At 39.7% G+C, this 27,122-nt stretch overlaps 1 protein-coding gene across 1 annotated transcript in view; it reads right to left on the minus strand.

Moving 5' to 3' along the window:
- Positions 1-1,994: 1,994 nt before the first annotated feature.
- Positions 1,995-27,122, minus strand: part of LOC122935000 (gamma-aminobutyric acid receptor subunit rho-2-like) — a 95,948-nt gene continuing 70,820 nt past the window's right edge. Inside the window, exons 3-9 of the mRNA XM_044290708.1 lie at positions 25,863-25,930; positions 23,431-23,654; positions 21,557-21,639; positions 13,159-13,299; positions 7,175-7,327; positions 5,719-5,915; positions 1,995-2,294 (exon numbers count right to left, since the gene is read on the minus strand). Coding sequence (XP_044146643.1) covers positions 1,995-2,294; positions 5,719-5,915; positions 7,175-7,327; positions 13,159-13,299; positions 21,557-21,639; positions 23,431-23,654; positions 25,863-25,930 — 1,166 coding nt within the window. The remainder of the gene's footprint in view (positions 2,295-5,718; positions 5,916-7,174; positions 7,328-13,158; positions 13,300-21,556; positions 21,640-23,430; positions 23,655-25,862; positions 25,931-27,122) is intronic.

The following is a 27,122-nucleotide window of genomic DNA, read 5'->3' on the forward strand; positions in this document are numbered from 1 at the left end:
TTGGGAGTTATAAGAACAGCCAAGTTGCTGGGAGATGTAGTTTCACAGCTGGAGTGCTGAAGGTTGCTGACCCCTGTATTACCCCACAGGGCTGTTATGTTCCAATACGGTACAGTTTTGTTCATGTACAGTTAAGCTCATAGGTTTACATATCCTTGCAGAATTTATGATTTCTTAACCATTGTTCAGAGAATATGAATGATAACACATAATCATTTCTTTCACTCATGGTTAGTGGTTGGCTGAAACCAATTATTGTCAAACAACTGTGTTTACTCTTTTTAAATCATAATCACAGCACAAACTACCCAAATGACCCTGATCAAAAGTTTTCATACCCTGGTGATTTGGCCTGATAACATGCACACAACTTGACACAAAATGGTTACAATGGCTATTAAAGGTAGCCATCTTCATCTGTGATCTGTTTGCTTGTAATTAGTGGGTGTGCATAAAAGATCAATGACTTTCTTAACTCCTGACAGACCCTTGCATCTTTCATCCAGTGCTGCACTGATGTTGTTTGGAATTTAAGTCATGGGGAAAGCAAAAGTATTGTCAAAGGATCTGTGGGAAAAGGTAGTTGAACTCTATAAAACAGGAAAGGGATATAAGAAAATATCAAAGGACTTGAACATTGCCAATCAGCAGTGCTCAAACTCTAATTAAGAAGTGAAAAAGTAGGGGTTCTGTTGAAACCAAACCATGGTCAGGTAGACCAACTAAACTTTCAGCCACAACTGCCAGAAAAATTGTTCGCGATGCAAGGAAAAACCCACAAATAACTTCAGGTGAAATACAGGATTCTCTGAAAGAATGTGGTGTGGCTGTTTCAAGATGCACAATAAGGAGGCACTTGAAGAAAGATGAGCTGCATGGTCGAGTTGCCAGAAGAAAGTCATTACTACGCAAATGCCACAAAGTATCCCGCTTACAATATGCCAAACAGCACAGAGACAAGCCTCAAACCTTCTGGCTCAAAGTCATTTGGAGTGATGAGACTAAAATTGAACTGTTTGGACACAACCAAACACTACATTTGGAGAGGAGTCAACAAGACCTTTGCTGAAAGGTACACCATTCCTACTGTGAAACATGGTGGTGGATTGCTGAGGTTTTGGGGATGTGTGAGCTACAAAGGCACAGGAAATTTGGTAAGAATTGATGGCAATATGAATACAGTAATGTATTAACAAATACTGGAGGAAAATTTGCACTCATTATCCCCGAAGCTGCACATGGGACGTACTTGGACATGACAATGATCCAAAACACAAGGCCAAATCGATCTGTCATAAAGTGAAGGTTCTGGAGGGGCCATCTCAGTCTCCAGACCTCAATATCATTGAACCACTCTGGGGAGACCTCAAATGTGCAGTTCATGCAAGACAGCCCAAGAATGTAGGGGAATTGAAGGCTTTTTGCCAGGAAGAATGGGCATCTTTACCATCTGAGAAAATAAAGAGTCACATAAACAACTACCACAAAAGACTTCAAGCTGTCATTGATGTTAAAGGGGGTAACACACGGTATTAAGAACTGGGGTATGTAAACTTTTGATCAGGGTAATTTGGGTAGTTTATCTTGTGATTATGATTTAAAAAGAGTAAACACAGTTGTTTGACAATATATGGCTTCAGCCAACTACTAACAATGTTACCATTCGTATTCTCTGATTACCATTCATATTCTCTGGTTAGGAAATCATAAATTTTGCAAGGATATGTAAACTTATGAACACAGCCGGGTATGGTCAGTTCCAACTGTATAAATGTATGCAAAGTAATACAATGACTATATATGTACTCTTGTAATTAACCCCATATCTTGGCTTTGTACTCTACCATTTAGTACATTGCTATACTGCCTGTTTATGGAGGTATTGCAAACACACCCTGTGGCAAAGGCAAATGAAAAGCCAATCCATACAGTACATTTCCATTATTCACATTGTGAAAAATCTAGAGGACACCCAGAGGCCTTAATATAGGACTCTAGCAAAACACAGACCAGTATATCAAGTTAAAAAATATAAATGATGCTGGAAAAATCATTCGGGAATAGGTATCAATTGCATGAGTATTTTGCATTAAACGCAAACCAACATGACCCTTTCCTTTCTTCCGAGAGGCACTAGAGTTTGGACTTATGGCCAGGTGTACAACCTGCTTCTCTACGTCTTCTGCTACAATTTGACTTTTGGTGTATCCAGCCAGACTGTTGGAGTCAGGGTCACCATAAATTCCATCCAACATCATTGTTTTTGTGTGCGACATTCCACATGTACAAGGAAACTGGAAAGCAAACGTTACAATTGTGATAAATCTGTTAATTACCACTCTGCTTTGAAAATGAGCTGTTGCAAAGTAGTATGCAATTAAGTATACAATTAAATAAAGTGTTTTTCTTCTTTTTCGTGTTTTTATGTCTTTCTCCACTTGTTCATGAGAGGAAAGATGAAAATGGTGCGTGTCAAATTCAAACGATAAAATTAAAGGCACTTCCAAAAATGTGTACACTTATTCACCAAACAACAGCAACATTTCGGTCCTCTCAATGGGACCTTTCTCAAGCAGTGACAACAATGTAATGGTGCTCAATACAGATATAAATACATGCCCACATGATAACTGATAATTTGATCATTAAGAATAATTAACGAAAAAATATAAATAATGTGTACAAAATAGCATTAAAAAAGTGCAATTCATGATCCAACATGATCGAACATTGGTGTCCGCTACCTTATGGGGTTTGGCTGTGGCTTGTGCTGCACCACTCTCCGTAATATTGTTGATCATGTTTCGCTTCGCATCCCTCTTTCCATCCGTTAGTTTTTGTTTTGTTCCTTTTTCTTAATACATACTTATAGATGGTTTGCACTGCATGGACTTGTTATTTAATAATTATATTTATACACCTACACTCGATTATGTCACACATTGAAATAGCAGCCTAGTGGATGCATTACTCTCCTGATTGCATTGTTATGCGCAATATTATCTCATGGATAAGCGCTTTTTTTGCGCTTCAATTTGCTTTTCAGCCTCAGCCCGATCATGTGATGTTGTTACGTCACGTGACTCTCTGTGCGCATGGATTCTGGAGTGATTCTCCTTCTGCTTGCGCTCCAACTTGCGTGCCAGATGCAGTTTGGGCACATGTGATTGTGACATTACGTGATCGGGCATGTCATGTGGTTTTAATTTCCTAATTATGATATACCCGTATTTTTCGCCCTATAAGACGCACCGGCCCATAAGACACACCTAGGTTTTTGAGGAGGAAAATAAGAAAAAAAATATTTTGAACCAATAGGTGTGCTTTTGGTGGGTTTTGAACTAATTGTGGTCTGTGGATGGCGCACTGTTATGGGGGATCTGTGGATGGCGCAATGTTATGGGGGATCTGTGGGTGACGCACTGTTATGGGGGATCTGTGGGTGACGCACTGTTATGGGGGATCTGTGGGTGACGCACTGTTATGGGGGATCTGTGGGTGACGCACTGTTATGGGGGATCTGTGGGTGACACTAATGGGGGATCTGTGGGTGACACTTATGGGGGATCTGTGGGTGACACTTATGGGGGATCTGTGGGTGACACTTATGGGGGATCTGTGGGTGGCTCTTATTGGGGTCTCTGGATGGCACTGTTATGGGGGTAGTGAATGACCCTCAATACAAGGGGTGGGGGTCGCATCTGCTTTTATAATGACAGCGGGGCCCGTGCAGTGACTGTATTCTACTACATGGGCCCCACTCACTGTATAATCGTATCTGTATTCTGTAATAGTTAATTATGTATATACCGGTAATCGCATAATCAGCGCTACTTACAACTACAAGCGCTCGGTAGGCTGCAGAGAGGAGGGAGGAGGCAGGCCGGGAGGACGGGCGCTGGCAGCGTGAGTCACTACGTCATGCGCCCACGCCGCCTGCTTCATTCATAAAGTGGGCGGTGCAGGCGCGTGACGTAGTGAGTGACGCGCCGTCCGCCCGTCCTCCTGGCCTGCCTCCTCCCTCCTCTCTGCTACCTACCGAGCGCTTGTAGTTGTAAGTAGCGCTGATTATTCGATTACCGGTATATACACAATTAACTATTACAGAATACAGATACGATTATACAGTGAGTGGGGCCCGTGTAGTAGAATACAGTCACTGCACGGGCCCCGCTGTCATTATAAATGCAGATGCCGGCCCCCAGCCCCTCCTCTCTCACAGCTGAAACACCCGCCGCGCGGCATCGCGGCAGGTGTATCATTGAAAATACGGCAAAATCAGCAGCATTCGCCCCATAAGATGCACTGCTATTTTTCCCCCACTTTTGGGGGGGGAAAGCGTGTCTTATAGGGCGAAAAATACGGTATTTAATGGTGGATTATTATATATGCACTTTGGATTTCATTTATTACATATAAATTGGGCACATTTTTTATTTATGACAGTATGATGTTTGGATCATGAATTGCACTTTTATTCTGTACACATTATTTACCTTTATTTGTTAATTATTCTTAATTATCAATTATCATGTGGGCATGTATTTATTTCTGTATTGAGCACCATTACATTGTTGTCACTGCTTGAGAAAGGTCCCATTGAGAGGACCGAAACGTTGCTGTTGTTTGTGAATAAACGTACGCATTTTTGGAAGTGCCGTGGAGTTCGTTTTTCGTTAGATAGATAGATAGTAGCCTGGGGCCTGTACTCTGGTGATCTATGTTCCTCGGTTTACCCTTTGTTTGCTTGTTATGAAAAGTACAATTTTGCAGATTTGCACTACAAATGATCATTATAGCAAAGACAATTAAAACAAAACTATGAGCCATATATACCCATAATAAATAAAATTATATGAGCAACTATGAACAGCATGTCCTCAAAATATGAGCATCCTGGCTAATTACAGCCTTATTGTGAGTTTATTAGCTAGAAAATCCTTCACATAGGTCAATGCACTTTAGTTCAAATAGTCTATTGCTTAAAGCATAAGCTGCTAATGTACTGCAAAAAAAAATATATGACATTGATAATTACAAAACAAGAAACGTACAGAATAACAATTGTTACCTTATTTCAGGGTCACACTAATATATATTTTATATGGTGTCTATACTTTCAGCTTGTTTCCATATTACATAAAGTATTTTGATATTAGATAGATAGATAGATAGATAGATAGATAGATAGATAGATAGATAGATAGATAGATAGATAGAAGAGGGGTCATTTATCAAACTGGTGTAAAGTAGAACTGACTTAGTTGTCCCTAGCAACCAATCTGAGTCTTCCTTTCATTTTCCAAAGGAGCTGTCCAAAATGAAAGGTGAAATTTGATTGGCTGCTATGGGGAACTAAACCAGTTGTACTTTACACCAGTTTGATAAATGACCCCCAAGAAGAACATAATGAGATACATACTTCAAAAATTATTTTTTTATTTTATTCTCCAATGCAACGTTTCAACCGTGCTCAATGGGGCCTTTGTCAGGCCTCATGTTTTTGAGTATTATTAGCAGGACATTGGCATTGGGTCCTGGAGCGAAAGCACCCACCCAACTTAGAGTTTTCATCCGTTCCATACAGTTGTTCTTTGGTACAACAAGCTACTTTGTCTTGGCCAGTTTATTTAGGCCTAGGGTAGCGAACAGAATTTTTGCCCTGGATGAAGTAAGACCACAGCTGTATATGTACAAAAAGAATATTAATTTACCTACCTTTTCTCTTAGTTTCCTTTCCTTCCGTTCTTGCACTGTGGTCAGGTAATTCACAGCTGCATATTCCAGCACCGATAGAAATACAAACACAAAACTGACCCACAAGTAAATGTCCACGGCTTTGATGTATGACACTCGAGGCATAGAAGCGTTTACTCCAGTAATGATGGTGGACATGGTCAGCACTGTGGTTATACCTACATAAAACCAAATAGGGTAATATTTCTTAATTTACATATGAATTACCTGGGAATTGTCTCAGTATAACAAAAATAGGTTGACCTCAGAAACCTTGCACCATTTCACAATCTCACCAATAATATACAAACAGCTACAAAGGAGCTCCACCTTGGTCTAGATTTGCTTCAAACAATGATCCACCACAGTTTTAAGTGTAAGTGTGGCATTGTCTTTGGAAGCCCATTTGTGTAAATTTCTTGTAAAATTAAAGGGTTTTCCCACACTGTCAATGTGATAACCTGGGGTCCGATCACTGGAACTCCAGCAATGAGTGGTCCCCGAGTCACCATGTGAATGATGCAGTAATTTGCCAGCTTGACCATCACTCCAGTCATTTCTACTGGACAGTTCTCTACAACTTCAAGTTCTCTGGATCCAGCATAGCACAGCCAGATAGTCTTGCATGCCCTACCGACCCATAAACCAGGGATCAGCAACCTTCAGCACTTCAGCTGCTGTGAAACTACAACTCCTATCATGTACTCTTACTCCTAACACCCAAAGTAGTGAAAGGAGGATTCTGGTAGTTGTAGTTTCAAAACAACTGGAGTGCAAGAGGTTGCTGATCCCTGCCATAGACTACATTGGGATCTGTGGGAAATCTGTCCTCTCCCCTGCATAAATGCTGAGATTTGGGTGGACAAAAATTGCTGCATGCAACAGTTTTTGTCAGGCTGGATCCGGAGAACTCCGGCAGGCTGTTCTCTGTTGGAACAGCTTGCCAGATTGCTTTGCCACAAGTGTAAAAGTAGACTTCGTCCCATAAAAATGAATACAGCGGAGATAAATGTTGTTTGTGAGGAAACCTTAGATCTGTAGTATCCAGACTAATTCATTTGTGTGACATTTAGTTGTACAGATTGTCAATTTGACACTTTAAAAATCTATTATAAAGCTGAATAGCTAAATATTTATTCTCAAAGACCTTTAGATTACAGGCCATTCTGAAATGCCTTGTTTCAGTCATACATATTAATGAAATGTTTCTATACTTACTGGAGGCAATTCCAATAACATTATATTATGGAAATGCTATTACATCAATGTCATAATATATCTAATATAACTGCATAGACTGATCAATGAGATACCCAACACTTGAACAGTATTCAGTTATTTTATTCATGATAGATTTGATGTGTGTCTTATTGGATTTGCAGGTAAGTTTGTTTTTAAGTAACATGACCCAGAGACGATTGTTCCCATGATGTCTTACCCAAAGAGACTCGGGCAGGGACTGCTCTGCGATCTATCCAGAAAGAGACCCAGGAAAGCATGACCATTAGAGTTGAGGGGAAGTAAGTTTGTAGGAGGAAGAAAAAGATGTGACGTCTCAGTGTGAAGTTAATATACAGGCGATTGTACCATCCTATGAGAAAGAAAAGTTACATTTTATATAGGTGCAGTTGTTATTACTGACAGCCATTCTTTATGTATCATAATTGCGTAAAGAGTACCTGTCATCAGGCTCAACCGTATTAAACCAGGAAAATTGCCTGGTAAAAATGACTCTGCTGATTAAAATAAAACCTGTCTTCTGAAAATTGGTTGTGGTGTTTCCAAGTAATTTTTTAAAAATTCTTTATGCAATTGTGGACTTCGGTGATCGGGCTCCTCAGCTGGCCATGTCCCTCGGTGCACTGAAGCCCCCGTTTGCATAAACAATAAAAGTATTTTTTCTTGGAATACCACAACCGATTTTCACAACACGTATCATTTCAGTCAGCAGGATCATCCCTATCAGGCAGTATGTATGGTTTAATAGGGTTTATCCTGCTGACATGTATTCTATAAGGGTCTTGTAAATAAGGCTATAGTCTGGAGGTAAGTGGTCAGTCTTACATGTAAAGATCCCTGCTTTGAATCTTGGGAGATATTTTTTTTCTCCCTCATTTAACCCATAATAAAAGGCTATAGCCTTATCACATTAAGACTAGTGGCTTCTTATGCTTAGAAAGCTAATACATAATACTGGTTTCTTTATAATCATATAGTGTGTCTGTGAATAAACCAGTAATATATTTTAGCTCACTAAGTATAGAAAAATTATATTCTCAATATGATAAGACTACAACCTTTTATCATGGGTTCAATGAGAGAGAAACAAAAATTACTGAAGAAACAAATGTAAAAGTCTCTCTTGAGACTTGAACCTAGGGTCTTTACTTACAAAGTTAACAATTTACCACCAGCCTATAGCCTTGCCACATTACATGTGGATTTTCTTTACTTAGAAAGCTAAGACATATTCCTGATTTCTTTATAATCACATATTGTGCCTATGAATAAACCAGTAATATGTATTAGCTTTCTAAACATAGAAATCCACTCTTCTCAATAAGTCTATAGGGTAAGTCTATAGTAAGTAGTGTATACGAAATGTATATGCTAGAACATAGCTTTAGGACACAGGTTTGCCTTCAGCCTGTTGATGTCTAGCCCTGTCAATCAAGGGGAGAGGGGTGTGTGCAGAGCACAGGCCTCTTACAAAAGCAGCTGTTTAACAAACAGACTAAAGAAAGGTATGGTTTTAATCAGCATGTTCAATCCTACCAGACAGTATGCATGGTTTAATAGCAATGATCATACTGACAGAGGCTCTTTAAGGGCGCTGAAAATATTCATTTTTTCATTTATATTTTTTCTTCTCTCCTGCCTTCCAACCCATAACTTTTTTACTTTTCTACTCACAAAGCCATATGATGTTTTTTTAAAATGTATTTACTAATTGCAATGGGGCAAAAAAGGATTTAGTTAGCCATGAATTGTGCAAGTTCTCCCACTTAAAAAGATGAGAGAGGTCTGTAATTTTCATTATAGGTACACTTCAATTATGAGGGACAGAATGGGGGGAAATCACGTTGTAGGATTTTTTATGAATTAATTGGTAATTTCCTCGGTAAATTAAGTATTTGGTCACCTACAAACAAACAATATTTCTGGCTCTCACAGACCTGTAACTTATTCTTTTAGAGGCTCCTCTATCCTCCACTCATTACCTGTATTAATAGCACCTGTTTAAACTTGTTATCAGTATAAAAGACAACTGTCCACAACCTCAAACAGTCAGACTCCAAACTCCACTATGGCCAAGACCAAAGAGCTGTCGAAGGACACAAGAAACAAAATTGTAGACCTTCACCAGGCTGTGAAGACTGAATTTGCAATAGGCAAGCAGCTTGGCGTGAAGAAATCAACTGTGGGAGCAATTATTAGAAAATAGAAGACATACAAGACCACTAATAATCTCCCTCTATCTGGGGCTCCACGCAAGATCTCACCCCATGGGGTCAAAATGATCACAAGAACGGTGAGCAAAAATCCCAGAACCACACGGGGGGACCTAGTGAATGACCTGCAGAGAGCTGGGACCAAAGTAACAAAAGCTACCATCAGTAACACACTACGCCGCCAGGGACTCAAATCCTGCAGTGCTAGACGTGTCCCCCTGCTTAAAGGGAACCTGTCACCAGTTTTATGGTGTCCTAACTAAGGGCAACATAAATAAGTGACTGATTGTCTTAGCAAAATGCTGGGTCACTTTCTTTAATTGACCCAGTCAATCTGCCAACGTCTTGTGTTGAAAAGCCCCAGCTCATAATGATGAGTCCTGAATATTCATGAGCTCCTGACTCTCCTCGCCTACCTGCTGCTGATTGACAGTTATTTTCCATATGAATCAACAGCAGGTGGGCAGGGGAGTGGCTATAGCTGTTAATCAAATAAACGCTGGACTCAATGACATCACGCTGGACTCAAATCAGCTCATTAGCATGCGGAATGTGGCATATTTGTGTGTATATTATGAGATAACCATCTGTCACACCAGTAAGTGAATACATCTAAGGTACTTTTTAGTAGTTAATGATTGTATATAATTAGTTAGATTATAATCAAATATCCACATGACAGGTTCCCTTTAAGCCAGTACATGCCCGGGCCCATCTGAAGTTTGCTAGAGAGCATTTGGAAGATCCAGAAGAGGATTGGGAGAATGTCATATGGTCAGATAAAACGAAAGTAGAACTTTTTGGTAAAAACTCAACTCGTCGTGTTTGGAGGAGAAAGAATGCTGAGTTGCATCCAAAGAACACCATACCTTCTGTGAATCATGGGGGTGGAAACATCATGCGTTGGGGCTGTTTTTCTGCAAAAGGACCAGGACGAATGATCCGTGTAAAGGAAAGAATTAATCGGGCCATGTACCGTGAGATTTTGAGTTAAAACCTCCTTCCATCAGCAAGGGCATTGAAGATGAAACGTGGCTGCTTCTTTCAGCATGACAATGATCCCAAACACACCGACCGGGCAATGAAGGAGTGGATTTGTAAGAAGCATTTAAAGGTCCTGGAGTGGCCTAGATCTCAACCCCATAGAAAACCTTTGGAGGGAGTTGAAAGTCTGTGTTGCCCAGCAACAGCCCCAAAACATCACTGCTCTAGAGATCTGCATGGAGGAATAGGCCAAAATACATAATATCTAACATGTATTGAGATTAACTTTTGTTATTGACCAAATACTTATTTTCCACCATAATTTGCAAATACATTCTATAAAAATCAGACAATGTGATTTTGTGTATTATTATTTTTTTTCATTATGTTTCTCATAGTTGAGGTATACCTATGATGACTACAGGCCTCTCTTATCTTTTTAAGTGGGAGAACTTGGACAATTGGTGGCTGATTAAATACTTTTTTGCCCCACTGTATTATTTTTTTGTAAGACAAGTTGTACTTTTTGAATGGCACCATTTTATTTACCTTTATTATGTGGGTCAGTATGATTACAGTGATACCCAATTTATATAGAGTACAGACCAAAAGTTTGGACACACCTTCTCATTCAAAGAGTTTTCTTTATTTTCATGACTATGAAAATTGTAGATTCACACTGAAGGCATCAAAACTATGAATTAATACATGTGGAATTATATACATAACAAAAAAGTGTGAAACAACTGAAAATATGTCATATTCTAGGTTCTTCAAAGTAGCCACCTTTTGCTTTGATTACTGCTTTGCACACTCTTGGCATTCTCTTGATGAGCTTCAAGAGGTAGTCACCTGAAATGGTCTTCCAACGGTCTTGAAGGAGTTCCCAGAGATGCTTAGCACTTGTTGGCCCTTTTGCCTTTACTCTGCGGTCCAGCTCACCCCAAACCATCTCGATTGGGTTCAGGTCCGGTGACTGCGGAGGCCAGGTCATCTGGCGCAGCACCCCATCACTCTCCTTCATGCTCAAATAGCCCTTACACAGCCTGGAGGTGTGTTTGGGGTCACTGCCCTGTTGAAAAATAAATGATGGTCCAACTAAACGCAAACCGGATGGAATAGCATGCCGCTGCAAGATGCTGTAGTAGCCATGCTGGTTCAGTATGTCTTCAATTTTGAATAAATCCCCAACAGTGTCACCAGCAAAGCACCCCCACACCATCACGCCTCCTCCTCCATGCTTCACGGTGGGAACCAGGCATGTAGAGTCCATCTGTTCACCTTTTTCTGCGTCGCACAAAGACACGGCGGTTGGAAACAAAGATCTCAAATTTGGACTCATCAGACCAAACCACAGATTTCCACTGGTCTAATGTCCATTCCTTGTGTTCTTTAGCTCAAACAAGTCTCTTCTGCTTGTTGCCTGTCCTTAGCAGAGGTTTCCTAGCAGATATTCTACCATGAAGGCCTGATTCACACAGTCTCCTCTTAACAGTTGTTCTAGAGATGTGTCTTTTGCTAGAAGTCTGTGTGGCATTGACCTGGTCTCTAATCTGAGCTGCTGTTAACCTGCGATTTCTGAGGCTGGTGACTCGGATGAACTTATCCTCCGCAGCAGAGGTGACTCTTGGTCTTCCTTTCCTGGGGCGGTCCGCATGTGAGCCAGTTTCTTTGTAGCACTTGATGGTTTTTGTGACTGCACTTGGGGACACTTTCAAAGTTTTCCCAATTTTTCGGACTTACTGACCTTCATTTCTTAAAGTAATGATGGCCACTTGTTTTTCTTTACTTAGCTGTTTTTTTCTTGCCACAATACAAATTCTCACAGTCTATTCAGTAGGACTATCAGCTGTGTATCTACCTGACTTCTCAACAACGCAACTGATGGTCCCAACCCCATTTATAAGGCAAGAAATCCCCCACTTATTAAACCTGACAGGGCACATCTGTGAAGTGAAACCCATTTCAGTTGACTACCTCTTGAAGCTCATCAACAGAATGCCAAGAGTGTGCAAAGCAGTAATCAAAGCAAAAGGTGGCTACTTTGAAGGACCTAGAATATGACATATTTTCAGTTGTTTCACACTTTTTTGTTATGTATATAATTCCACATGTGTTAATTCATAGTTTTGATGCATTCAGTGTGAATCTACAATTTTCATAGTCATTAAAATAAAGAATGAGAAGGTGTGTCCAAACTTTTGGTCTGTACTGTGGTTTTAATTATGTTTTACTTATAAAAAAAAAACATTGAAAAATTATTTGTATCATCATATTTTGACACCCATAATTGCCATAAAATATGTCCTGTATTCATATACAGAGCTCTGAACCTGCAATCTTTGGTCACTTATAACATAGACTGCAATAGTATATAATTGCAGTTTGTAGGAATCCTCTTCATTTCTTATTAATTTTGCCTTGATACAGGGCTTAACAGACAGTTTATTAGGGTAGACCTGGGAGCCTTCACAGATGAGAGAGAGGTTATATGCATGAGATCAGAGTCATCAACTATAATAAACAGCCAGCATCTGACAAGTAAGGAGAAGGCTCAGCTTGGCATAGCTGCCATATAATACAAAGGGGTTAAAGAAGCTGGGGAGGATAGATGCTTCTTTGGGACAGCATATCCAGCATTGATGTATTCAAAATGATAACATATTTGCAATAGGAATCCAAAATACCTATTTGGATATAAGATTGAAAAAAGGAAAATAACACCTCAGGCAGTGAGCATGTTCTCTCTGCAATCTATGTGTATGTAGGAGATTACGAGTTTTCTATCAGAAAACAGAGCTCTGACTGCTATAAAAAAAAAAATCGAGAAAACAGAGCTATGACTGCTGCTATAAAAAAAAAATTGGACCTAAAACCAACATGATGACAAAAGGTAGACAATCTTGTTAAGGTTATATTTTCCCATTATCAGGTGGAATAATAAGGAATTAATTTATTTCACTTGTTGCACTGATATTGTATTTACCTGTGCTACTGTAGAATGCAAGTCTAGATGTGGTATGAAATTTTTGAATCAAGAACTGAGATAATGAAATCTTCTCATCTGTTTTTAAGGATTCATTTCCCTTTTTCCAGTAAAGCATCAGGTCTTCATCGGTATAGGCATCTATTAATAAAAAGACTAGCATTCATCACTTCGAGACATAGAATACTTGGAGATGATAAAATAGACACCTTAAGCACGAAAATGTATAAATTCCTGCTACATTTAAACCATACTAACAATACTTTGATGTAACTGGAAACGTTTGCAAAGATTATTCTTTATTGCTTGTATTTGCATAAACATATTTAAATGTTTTAAATGTAAGATTACATTGAAAAATTCTAATAAAAATAATTTTTGAAAGAATAGACACTTTACTTTGTCAACACCTGTGGCCAGATGCAGTGGCATATAAAGACATAATAGGGCCCACTAGCAAACTTAATAAGAGCCCTCTTCCCCATGAGATTTCTGCAGAATTTACCTTTTTTTTATTTTATTTATGGACGAGATTCTGTACTGCCTCATCACTTCATGAATATGGCACTTATTTTGAACATTATATTTCTCAATGTATCTATATCAGACAACCAACATAAATATATTGATAAATTTACTCCACACAGATACAATATATAATAATGTATTACACAATATATTATAAATATGTCTGGCTGCAGCCACCACTAGTGGGAGCTCAGTGCATAGGAATTTATATAATTACTATTGATGTCAATGGAAACTGTAAAATCTGTACACACTGTGCTCCCCCTAGCGCTGTATGCAAAAAAATGCTACGGTTTCAAATTGGGAAGCAAGAGATCCAGCCCCCTCCCTTTCACAACAAGGCAGCAAATCATAATGAGGTGGTTATTATGGGGGACTATAACTATCCAGATGTAGACTGGGAAACTGAAACTTGTATATCTCATAAAGGAAACAGGTTCTTGGCAATAACCAAAGACAATTACCTCTCCCAACTGGTTCAGGACCCGACTAGAGGGACGGCCATACTGGACTTAGTATTAACCAATAGGCCGGACAGAACAACAGACGTGCAGATTGGGGGACACCTGGGAAATAGTGGCCATAAAGTAATAACCTTCCAATTATCATTCAAAAGAGCTTTTCTACAGGGAGGAACAAAAATACCAAACTTCAAAAAAGCTAAATTTAGCCAACTAAGAGAGGCCATAGGCCTAACTAACTGGGGCAAAGTCCTCAAAAATAAAAATACAGCCACAAAATGGGATATCTTTAAAAGCATCCTAAAATCTCATTGTGAGAGGTACATACCGTATGGGACTAAAAGGTTAAGGATCAAAAAGAAACCAATGTGGATAAATATAACTGTAAAGAAATCAATAAATGACAAAAAGAAAGCATATAAATCACTAAAACAGGAGGGTAGCAAGGAAGCACTGAAAAACTAGAACATGTAAAAAACAAATAAAAGTAGCCAAACTAGAGACCGAGAGATTAATTGCCAAAGAGAGTAAAACTAACCCTAAAATGTTCTTCAATTATATAAATGTTAAAAAGTATAAATCTGAAGGTGTCAGCCCTTTAAAGAGTAATGAGGGGGGAGTCGCAGAGAGCGACAAGGAGAAAGCAAAGCTGTTAAATATTTTTTTCTCCAATGTAGTCACTGAGGAAAATAAACTGTCAGATGACATGCTGAATGTAAAAATAAATTCCCCAATAAAAGTGTCCTGTCGGACCCAGGAAGAAGTACAACAGCGACTTAAAAAGATTAAAATAGACAAATCGCCAGGACCGGATGATGGCATACACCCCCATATCCTAAGGGAATTAAGTAATGTCATAGCCAGACCCTTATTTCTGATATTTGCAGACTCTATACTGACAGGATTGGCGCATGGAAAATGTGGTGCCAATATTCAAAAAGGGTCCAAAAACAGAGCCTGGAAACTATAGGCCGGTAAGTTCAACATCTGTTGTGGGTAAACTGTTTGAAGGTTTTCTAAGAGATGCTATCTTAGAGCATCTCAACGGAAATAAGCAAATAACGCCATATCAGCATGGCTTCATGAGGGATCGGTTATGCAAAACTAATTTAATCAGTTTCTATGAGGAGGTAAGTTCTAGACTTGACAGCGGTGAATCAATGGATGTCGTGTATCTGGACTTCTCCAAAGCATTTGACACTGTACAACATAAAAGGTTAGTGTATAAAATAAGAATGCTCGGACTGGGAGAAAACGTCTGTAAGTGGGTAAGTAACTGGCTCAGTGATAGAAAACAGAGGGTGGTTATTAACGGTACACACTCAGATCGGGTCACTGTCACTAGTGGGGTACCTCAGGGGTCAGTATTGGGCCCTATTCTCTTCAATATATTTATTAATGATCTTGTAGAAGGCTTGCATAGTAAAATAGCAATTTTCGCAGATGACACTAAACTGTGTAATGTTATTAACACAGAAGAGGACAGTATACTACTACAGAGGGATCTGGATAGATTGGAGGCTTGGGCAGATAAGTGGCAGATGAGGTTTAACACTGATAAATGTAAAGTTATGCACATGGGAAGGAATAATGCAAGTCACCCGTACATACTAAATGGTAAAACAATCGGTGACACTGACATGGAAAAGGATCTAGGAATTTTAATAAACAGCAAACTAAGCTGCAAAAACCAGTGTCAGGCAGCTGCTGCCAAGGCCAATAAGATAATGGGTTGCATCAAAAGGGGCATAGATGCCCGTGATAAGAACATAGTCCTACCACTTTGCAAATCACTAGTCAGACCACACATGGAGTACCGTGTACAGTTCTGGGTAGGTTTAGGATTTTGGAAGCAATTTTTTACATTTTCAAAACTGTGCTTTTAAGGACCAATTCATTTCTGAAGTAACTTTAGAGGCTTACATAAAATAAACCACCCAAAAATGAACACATTTTATAAACTACACCCCTCAATATATTTAAAATTGATTCTACAAACTTTGTTGTGATTCTACAAACAATGTTTTGCACTCGCGTGGAAAATCGCGCGTGTTCCCTCAATGCACTCACACCTTTTCATGCAACGCCCGTGTGAAAGAGGCCTTAATGTGCGGTAGTACCTAGTCTCCACAACTTCATTTTGGGTGCCTGGCACTCTTCAGCTGTCTTCTGGTTCCCATCCTGTAAGCTTCCAGATGGAAAGGGTCACATGCGCCATTACACCCAATGACCAGCCTCAGGAGTGATGTGTCCCGAAATGCCATGTGACACAACATGACATGCCACTTGGAGATGTGTCCACTTTGAGGCCAATCATTGGCTGCACTGACACCCTGTCCATCCACTCGCGTGAGAAAAATTGCGCATGTTTGGTACCCAAACCCGAACTTCTTCACAGAAGTTCGGGCTTGGGATCGGTGTTCTGTAGATTGTATTATTTTCCCTTATAACATGGTTATGAGGGAAAATAATAGCATTCTGAATACAGAATGCATAGTAAAATAGCGCTGGAGGGGTTAAAAAAAAATCAAAAAAATATTTAACTCACTTTAATCCACTTGATCGCGCAGCCGGCATCTCCTTCTGTCTTCATCTTAGCTGTCTACAGTAACAGGACCTGTGGTGACGTCACTCCAGTAATCACATGATCCATCACATGATCTTTTACTATGGTGATGGATCATGTGATGGACCATGTGATGACCGGAGTGACGTCACCACAGGTCCTGTTACTGCACACAGCTAAGGCTACTTTCACGAGCGGACCCGAACGCCTCCGTCCAGCCCTGATGCAGTCTGAATGGAGCGGATCTGCTCAGACTGCATCAGTCTGGCAGGCGTTCAGCCTCCGCTCCGCTCGCCTCCGCACGGCCAGGCGGACAGCTGAACGCTGCTTGCAGCGTTCAGCTGTCCGCCTGGCCGTGCGGAGGCGTAGCGGATCCGTCAGACTTACAATGTAAGTCAATGGGAACGGATCCGCTTGAAGATGACACCATATGGCTCAATCTTCAAGCGGATCCGTCCCCCATTGACTTTACATTAAAAGTCTGAACGGATCCGCTCAGGCTACTTTCAGACTTAGAAATGTTTCTAAGTTATTAATGCAGACGGATCCGCACTGAACGGAGCCTCCGTCTGCATTAATATGATCGGATCCGTTCAGAACGGATCCTATCAAGCGCAAGTGTGAAAGTAGCCTAAGATGAAGACAGAAGGAGATGCCGGCTGCGCGATCAGGTGGATTGAGGTGAGTTAAATTATTATTATTTTTTTAACCCCTCCAGTGCTATTTTACTATGCATTCTGTATTCAAAATGCTATTATTTTCCCTTATAACCATGTTATAAGGGAAAATAATAATGATCGGGTCTCCATCCCGATCGTCTCCTAGCAACCGTGTGTGAAAATCACACTGCATCCGCACTTGCTTGCGGATGCTTGTGATTTTCACGCAACCCCATTCATTTCTATGGGGCCAGCGTTATGTGAAAAACGCTGAATATAGAGCATGCTGCGATTTTCACGCAACGCACAAGTGATGTGTGAAAATCACAGCTCATGTGAACAGCCCCATAGAAATGAATGGGTCGGGATTCAGTGCGGGTGCAATGCGTTCACTAATGCATCGCATCCGCGCGGAATACTCGCCCGTGTGAAAGGGGCCTTAGAAGTCAAGAAGCTGAACAACCGTTTTAACCCCTTCCCAATATCTGCTGTACTTGTAATGTGTATATCTGGTCTCTAAAGATGGTTCTCACTCAGGAGATGAGCAGGGATTGGTGGACTTGCTGACAGTGTTTGTGATCAGAAACAACTTCGATCCCTGACATTTAACCCCTCAGATGCTGTGGTCAATTGCTACCACAGCATCAGAGCAGTCATTTAGCAGTGACTGAACACCCCTTCAATGATGTCCAGGTCTGCCATATTAAAGTTTCTATTGATGCCTGCTTTTGGTAGAGATCAATAGGAATATACTAAGTTTCCCACATACTGTAGTTGTAAACCATTGCAATCTACATTAGAAATTATTTAATAATCTCATGTTCCCCTAGGAGGGCTAAAAAATAAAGGGAAAAAGGTTAAAAAAAAAACATAAAGAGTTAAAATTTAACCCCTATTTAGGCCTCTTGCACACGACCATATGTAATTTGCGGTCAGCAAAAAACGGATCCGCAAAAAATATGGATGACGTCCATGAGCATTCCGGATTTTGCGGAACGGAACAGCTGGCCCCTAATAGAACAGAACTATCCTTGTCCATAATGCGGACAATAATAGTACATGTTAAATTGTTTTGCGGAAACAAAATGCACACGGAGTACCTTCTGTTTTTTTTGGTGGACCCATTGAAATGAATGGTTCCGTATACGGTCCACACAAAAAACGGGACAGACACAGAATGAAAATACGTTCGTGTGCAAGAGGCCTTAAGAAAAAAAAAAATATATATATATATATATATAAATAAGCATTAAAAAATATACATGATTGGTAGCGGAGCGTACAAAAATGACCAAATTATTAAACATAAAAGTATTTATCTCTTATGATGAACTCTAAGGAAAAAAAATGAAAAAGGTTGAATCCTTTTTTTGCTGTCGCCTCGCTTCCCAAATAATGTAACTAGAAAGTTATCAAAAAAGTAACCCAAAATAGTATCAATACAAAATTACACATCTTCCTGTAAAGAATGAGCTATTACAAAATTCATAGACAGAAACATTATGGGTGTCAGAAAATGATGATGCAAGAAAAAAGTTTATCTTTAAGTTTTTTATTTTATTTTTAAGTATTCTAACATACTAAAAATCTATATAAATTTGGTATTGCGGTAATCGTACTGCCCCATGGAATAAAGGTATTGTATTTTTTACCACACAGGTAACACCATAAAAATAAAGTCCACAAAATGTCATATTGTCTTTTTTCCAACTCAATAATTTTTAGCTTCCGAATGTGGAATCCCAATACATCTTATGGAATATAAGATAGTGCCAATAGAAAGTACAGCATGTACCACAAAAAGACAGGCCGTTATACGAGTATGTGTACGAAAAACTTGGAAAGCAAGGAGCAAGAATGGAAAATGGCTGCACTGGGAAGGGGTTCATACACTGAAGCCTGAGTGGGGGACTCCCTTCTATACCCACACCTCTAAACCAGACAAACATTTTAACCACTTCCCATCTGGGCCATTTGCCCCCTTCCTGACCAGGCGTAATTTTGCAAATCTGACATATCTCACTTTATGTGGTAATAACTTTGGAACACCTTTACTTATCCAAGTCATTCAGAGATTTTTTTCTCATGACATATTGTACTTCATGATAGTCATAAATTTGATTCAATATATTTCACCTTTATTAATGACAAAATCCCAAATTTACCAAAAAAGTTAAAAAATTCTCATTTTTCTAAATTTCTATTTCTCCACTTTTAAAACAGAAAGTGATACCTCATAAAATATTTATTAATTAACATTCCCCATACGTCTACTTTATGTTGGCATCATTTTGGAAATGTCATTTTATTTTTTTAGGACGTTAGAAGGCTTAGAGGTTTAGAAGCAATTCTTCAAATTTTTATGAAAATTGCCAAAACCCACTTTTTAAGGACCAGTTCAGGTCTGAAGTCACTTTGTGGGGCCTACATAGTGGATACCCCCATAAATGACCACATTGTAGAAACTACACCCCTCAAGTATCCTAAAACCGATTTTAAAATTTTTGTTAAACCTTTAGGCATTCCACAAGAATTAAAGGAAAATGGAGATCAAATTTTTTAATTTCACTTTTATGGCAGATTTTAAATTTTAATCAAATTTTTTCTTTAACACATCGATGGTTAACAGCCGAACAAAACTCAATATTTATTACCCAGATTCTGCGGTTTACAGAGACACCCCACATGTGGTCATAAACTGCTGTATGGGCACACGGCAGGGCACAGAAGAAAAGGAACTCCACATGGTTTTTAGATGCCATGTCCCATTTGAAGCCTCCCTGATGCACCCTTACAGTAGAAACTCCCAATAAGTGACCCCATTTTGGAAATTAGGGGATAAAGTGCCAATTTTATTGGTACTATTTTTGGGTACATATGATTTTTTGATCATTCATTATAACACTTTATGTGGCAAGGTGACCAAAAAATTGGTTGTTTTAGCACAGTTTTTATTTATTTATTTTTACAGTGTTCACCTGAGGGGTTTGGTCTAGTGATATTTTTATAGAGCATATCGTTATGGATGTGGTGATACCTAATATGTATACTTTTTCTTATTTATTTAAGTTTTACACAATAATAGCATTTTTTAAACAAAAAGATTATGTTTTAATGTGTCCATGTTCTGAGAGCTATATATTTTTTTTTTTGAGAGCTTTTCTTATGTAGGGGCTCATTTTTTGCGGGATGAGGTGACAGTTTTATTGGTACCATTTTGTGGGACATACGCCTTTTTGATCACTTGGTGTTGCACTTTTTGTGATGTAAGGTGCTTTTTTTGACAGTTATTTTTATTTATTTTTTATGGTGTTTATTGGACTGGGTCGATTATGTGATATATTTATAGAGCCGACAGTCACGGATGTGGCAATACCAAATATGTCTATTTTATTAATTTTTTTCTATTTTAATTTTTTTTTTATTATTCCTTACTTGGGGAATTATTTTTTTTTTTTTACATGTGAAACCTTTTTTTTTACACTTTTCGTCCCCCAAAAGGTCATACTTCCTTTTTTTTTTACTATTGATTTCTGACATGGCAGCCCCAGTTACAATAGAAATGCACCCCCAGAGAGGCTGTACAGCGTAATACAGCACTGTACAACCTCAGAGCAGGGCTCATCGAGGTCTCTGAAAGACCTCAAACAGCTCCTGCACTCTCCGGTCCCGGCGATCACATGACCACCAGGGCGGAAAAGGAAGCGCATAGTGCTGCCTGATCTATATACACAGCGCTCGGTGAGTGCTGTGTATACAGCGATCTAGAAGGAAGGGACACCTGGGCACTGTCCCTGTCTTCTCTAAGGGTTTCCCTGCTGTCACTGACAGCGGGCAACCTGATCAGCAGCTGCACGATTAGCATGCAGCTGCAGTTTCTGAATGGACGTTCAGGAACGTCCATTCAGAAATAGAGAACCACCTCCCGGAAGTTTTTTGGTCTATGGGTGGACGGCAGGTGGTTGAGTGAAAACTGGCCATCACCCACACATGTTTGAAGAAAATGGCCAGATTTTTTTTTAACCTTGTGTGCATTATTTTGAGGTACAATTTAGTGCATGCAACTCACTGGTTTAGCAATTTTTATGACCTGTCCTGGATTTACTTAAATAACTTCCAAAGAAAGGCAAGTAAATGCAGAATGTTAAGTTGAGGAATATGAATACATTGCCTGGTTTACTCACAGCTCTCAAGCTCCAAAGAACAAGTCTGAGTATCCAGAGGGAAACGACTGAAGTCCATGTTGCACATTGCCGTCACAGTGATTCTTAAAAGAAATGATAAAAAAAATTACATTACTTTAACAAAATGTATCTTAAAGAAATTATTTACACTATTCAGTTGATACTTACGTGAATGGTAATTACAAGTATTTGAATGTGCAGGTATTCATCTGTGAACTGCAATTCTTTTTATAATAATCAATTGTATATAATTGTTCTAAAGAGTTATTGAGTCAAACTACCCGATTCTCACTTTTAATTCTAATAATGTGGATACATTCTACCACAGAACTGCCATATTGTGCTCTTTAAAGAGGAAATAAAGTATTGAGCACATTCGGGTATAAAAAAAAAAAGTATAAAAACAGCAATATTGCACTGAACAGCCAGATTTATGTATCACCTCCTGAAAGACATAAAAGAAGCCCTAACTTGGGATTTGCTGCTTTTACTTTCATCACTGTCCTTATAATGGGTCATCAAATCTGATTGATGGGGGTCCCACTCACAGGTTCCCCCGCTGAGCAACCAAAAACTTTGGAATAATACTGTACGGAGGGTCATTTCCCTACAGTATTAGAATGAGCCAAAGTTTGTTATCCACGAAATCGGGCACGACTTCGTTGAATAACTTCGGTAATTGTTAAAGTGGAAAACCAGCTACAATTCGGAACCAAAGCTGAGTTTGGTTTTAAGTTTTAAAGTGGTTTTCCACTTTAAAAATCAAGTGACATTGCCTATGTGTAGCTCAGTCCCATTCAAGTGTTTGGTATGCCATGAAAAGGCCGCTCTCCAGCTGATCGCTGGCCGTGTCAGAACCCCAACGATCAGATAAAGATGACGTATCCTGAGGATAGGTCATCTAAGTCCACTTCAGATTTCAAAAATGGAAACCCTCCAGTTTCTTCAGCAGTTTTTTTATATGAATGTTACAGACATGCTCATGGTTTACTTTGAATGGGGCTAAACCGTAAGCTGACACCTGCTGCAGCTTACAGAGTTGTCCATGCGGACACCGCGCCAAGAAAGGAAATGTCCTTTCTTGGCATGGTTGTGGAAATAAATGGCAGCATTGCCTCCAATGGAGGCCTAAAGAGCCTGTACAGTGGCACACACTCCCCATGTCTCTATAGTATGGAACCATAGGCCAGGGGTGCACAACCTGCGGCCCTCAATACCATTCTATGCGGCCCCCAGCCATCTGGTAGCAGACATGTATGTCTATATCTTGTGGCTGCTCACATGAATCTTTCATGTATTGTCCCATTAGATGGGAGTACTAGAAGTGTAACTAGACATTTAGAATATATACTGTAGGTTCAATATGCCATAAATATAGTATTTCACTTGGTAATACCCCTTTAAAGATTATTTTCGGCCCTTGGAATTGTTTCAGGTTGACAATGTGGCCCCCAACCAGAAAAGGTTGTGCTCCCCTGCCATAGGCACTCTGTGTGCTGCCATTAAATGATTTCATTAGGAAATATGCTACAAAAATATTCTCTTCTATAAGCAGGCCTTCTAGGGGATAATAGCTCTGGACTATGTTATCTAATAAAACATGCCACATATGGAATCAGAGGCATATAGAGGTACAGGTTGGCTTTATATACTGCTATGGACTCTGCATTATACTGTAGCACCATACAAATTAAAGCAGTTGTATATAGAGATGCTCAAAGGCAAACAAAGCAAGCCGTGATACAAAGATGACACAAGGCATCTCATGATTTAGCAGTACATTTGCAGGATATATACATACCTAAGCTACTCTCACATCATCAACTGCATGACAAGTTAATACCCCAAAACTCTCCTTGGCAGAAACTACTAACCTCATACTGTAAAGGACTTGGCCATCAGGATAAACTCGTAGCATGATATTATCTGTTGTTGTATCATGAATGAAGGATCGTTTTGAATGCACAAAAAACACATCAGGTACCCAGATCTTCTTTACTAGTCGGCTATCAAAGGTCATGCTCTTATTTGTTGTGCTAGGGAATGACAGACGCTCATCCTTCCAGTAATGCCTTAGGTACAGAGTCATTGTAAAGTCCTGTATAGAAGAAAGTAAAATAAAGTTAACTCTATGGCCTCTTTCACACGGGAGAGATTTCCGCGCGGGTGCAATGCGTGAGGTGAACGCATTGCACCTACACTGAATCCAGACCCATTCATTTCTATGGGGCTGTGCACATGAGAAGTGACTTTCAAGCATCACTTGTGTGTTGCGTGAAAATCGCTGCATGCGGTGCGATTTTCACACATGGTTGCTATGATGAAAGTCTATTCACTGTATTATTTTCCCTCATTACATGGTTATAAGGGAAAATAAAAGCATTCTTTAATACAGAATGCTTAGTAGAAGGTCAATTGAGGGTTAAAAAAAATGAGGGTTAAAAAAATAAAAAATTAACTCACCTCCTCCAATTGATCATGTAGCTGCCGGTCTCCTGTTCTTTCTTCAGGACCTGTCAAAGGACCTGTGGTGACATCACTGTGCTCATCACATGATCCATCACCATGGTTGAGCAAAGTGCGCCTGCGCCAATGACATCTTCTCTTTCGGTGACATCATCGGCGTAGGCGCACTGAGGAGGCGAGCCTCCTTCTCTCAGAGCGCCTGCGCCGAATCAAGACAGGCGCGCGATTTTTTAAATGCATGCCTCCTCCACACTGTAGGCTTCTTATGACCTCTTTACCTCATGTCTGCTATGCTCTGTACCCTGGGCAACTGCGCGTGCTCTCTCTGGCTCTTAAAGTGCCAGAAAATTAGAAGCCTAATCAGTTCTCAGCCAATGGCAGCCTTTCCTGGGCTACTTAAGGTGCCTTCCCCTATGGGAGTGTGTAATAAGGTTTTATCTTGTCTAGTCATACGAAGGTGCTCTGTTGTGTTATCCTGACTTCCTGTGTCTGACCACTGCCTGTTTATCGGATTGACCCTGTGCTGTCTGCCCTGACTCTTAGTTGACTTCTGTATGGACCCTTTTCTGCCTGTGCTGACCTTCTGCCTGTGTACAGTTTGAACAAACTCTGCCTGCCTCCACCTTGACTTGTCCTTTGATCTTGTCCTTGTCTGTCCCCTTGTAGCCATGCACTGGCATCTCTTAACCGGCCTTGGTCAGCTGTCACTGAACAGAGACTACTGAAAGAGGCAGAAACCTGTTGGTACCACTGCGGCAGATTCCTGTATAGGGGTTAAAGAGTGAAGACTGTGGGAGGGCACTTAGAAAATGCCCCTAAGAGTAGCCCTATCAAATCTGTTCAGTAACGCTGGCCATACACATTAGGTAGAAGTTGGTTGATGGTTGAAAATCAGTTTAGCAAACAAGCATCGGGTGAACGTTCGTTTGACAGACATGACCACTCACACACTAGTCCATAATTGTGCTTTACAGTTGTTCTAACTATCCCAAAAAGTTCAATGAATACGTGATGGACAAAAGATTTTTCTGGGAATGTTCTTTCCTATAAAGCACTTTCGTTCACAAATGATCTTTCTTTGAACGAAAGATCTTTCGCCTGACTATCAGAAGAAAATATTAAACGCAGCCGACTTCTTTTCAAACGATAATGGTCTATAATCTGTCACTGAAAGCAATTGTTCATTGTTAAATTTCAACAGCACATTCGATTTATTTAAAATCGTCCATTTTGATGAACTGCCATCCATTTTTGTATGCCTACCATAATACAGAGGATCCACATTCACTGTGTTACAAGCCATCTGTCAGTTTTATGTGTTAAAGGGATTATCCAGTAATGAATAATGATGACCTATCCCCAGGATAGGTCATCAATATCAGATCGACTGGGTTCTGACACCTGGCACCTCGCTGATCAGCTGTTAGAAGAGGTCGGGCACTCAGTGACTGTTGCGGCCTCTTCCTAGGCCATGTGAAGTCACCATACATCAGTCACATGGCCAAGTTGCAGTTCTGCCCCATTGAAGTGAATGGGGCTGAGCCGCAAAACCAAGCGCAGCCGCTTGGGAGAGAAGCTTACAGCGCTCACCAGAGCTCCAGTGAGTGCGGCAGCTCCCTGTAACAGCTGACCAGCAGGGGTTCTGGGACCCGGACCCCTGCCGATCTGATAATGATGACCGATAGGTCATCATTATATATTATTGGACAACCCCTTTAAGGTGCAGGTGACAGGTTCTTCAGTTTACTCAGCACACGTTAAAAAGGATACCTATATTCATTATGTATTGTATTATATCATGTAACATTCTCGACTAAAATCAAAATCAATTACAGCTTACCATATCAACTTCAGATATGCTATCCAGACTCTCAACTTGCACATCCACTCCAACAGGGATTGCAGGACCTGCCATAAAGAAGATTTAAGCAGATTGTTTACCTCCTGCTGTCAGTAACCTCCCATGACCTCTCAAAATGCACTCAAATGCTTTAGCTCATGGAAAATAATAGAATTTTATATATATATATATAATTTAAGAAAAATCATATTTGGATTTTATGGAATAAAGCTTGTTCTCTTCACTTTAACACAACTGTAACATCACCAATCTACTGTGTATAAAAATGTTAGCCATAGAAGCCTATTATTTTACAGACCTACTGTAAGAGAATTCAATCCTTAATATTTCCTTTTGTAGGTCACTGAAACCTTTTTTATTGGATATACATAAATATATGAAGTCATCCATGCAGGTTTAGTAGTCAGTAAGAGAATTTCTGCTATACAGTAGATGGTTATAATGAAGTGTTCACAAAAGAGTATTCACCTAATTTACTGCAGGGGATGGATGGAAAAAGCTGAAAGATCCCTGAACTGGAATTGGAGGGTACGTTTTAGAACATCTCCCAGTTTTACTATTGTCCTCCTCTTCTATCAGTGATTCTATGCTATTTACTATTGTGTAGAGAACAAAATGATCTGCAGAAATATTAAGGTCATTTTTCTCTTGCAGTGGAATCGCTGAAGCTGAAAGACAATTGTACTAATGGTCTATCTTATTACTGTAAAGCATGTCATTCCTGTATATTCTGCACTGGAAATCACATAGAAAGGAAATCTCTTGAAGCAAGTCGGTTCTAGCAATCTAAAGAGACATGTTATAGCACTGACAATGCTATCCATGCACCAACTATATCAGGTGGAGGAGGGAATGTCTTGGCGTTGCTATCTGTTTACCTAGTACCTAGAAGTAATTGGATAATGACCTAACCTGAGTATGATAATAATGGATAGTATGAATGGATTATATTTTGCACCCATAATCCATTTTTTACAGGAGCGATATTCACTTCTGTGTTCTGTCCGAATGTATAATGTGACATGGAATGAACACTGACACGTTATATATAGTCAATGGGACAATTCTTTTCCAAATGGACCATCAGCCCATGCAGAGAAAATCACAGCATGCTACTTTGGTTCAATTTTCTTGCTAGAAAGCAAAATAAAAATGGATAGCACACAAATGGGTACTAGGAGACAGACCTGGAAAAAACATTTTTTTTTTAAAGTATAGGTGAAACTCAAAAAGTTAGAA

Source organism: Bufo gargarizans, chromosome 4 (assembly GCF_014858855.1).
Source record: "Bufo gargarizans isolate SCDJY-AF-19 chromosome 4, ASM1485885v1, whole genome shotgun sequence".
In the NCBI taxonomy this organism is placed as follows: domain Eukaryota; kingdom Metazoa; phylum Chordata; class Amphibia; order Anura; family Bufonidae; genus Bufo; species Bufo gargarizans.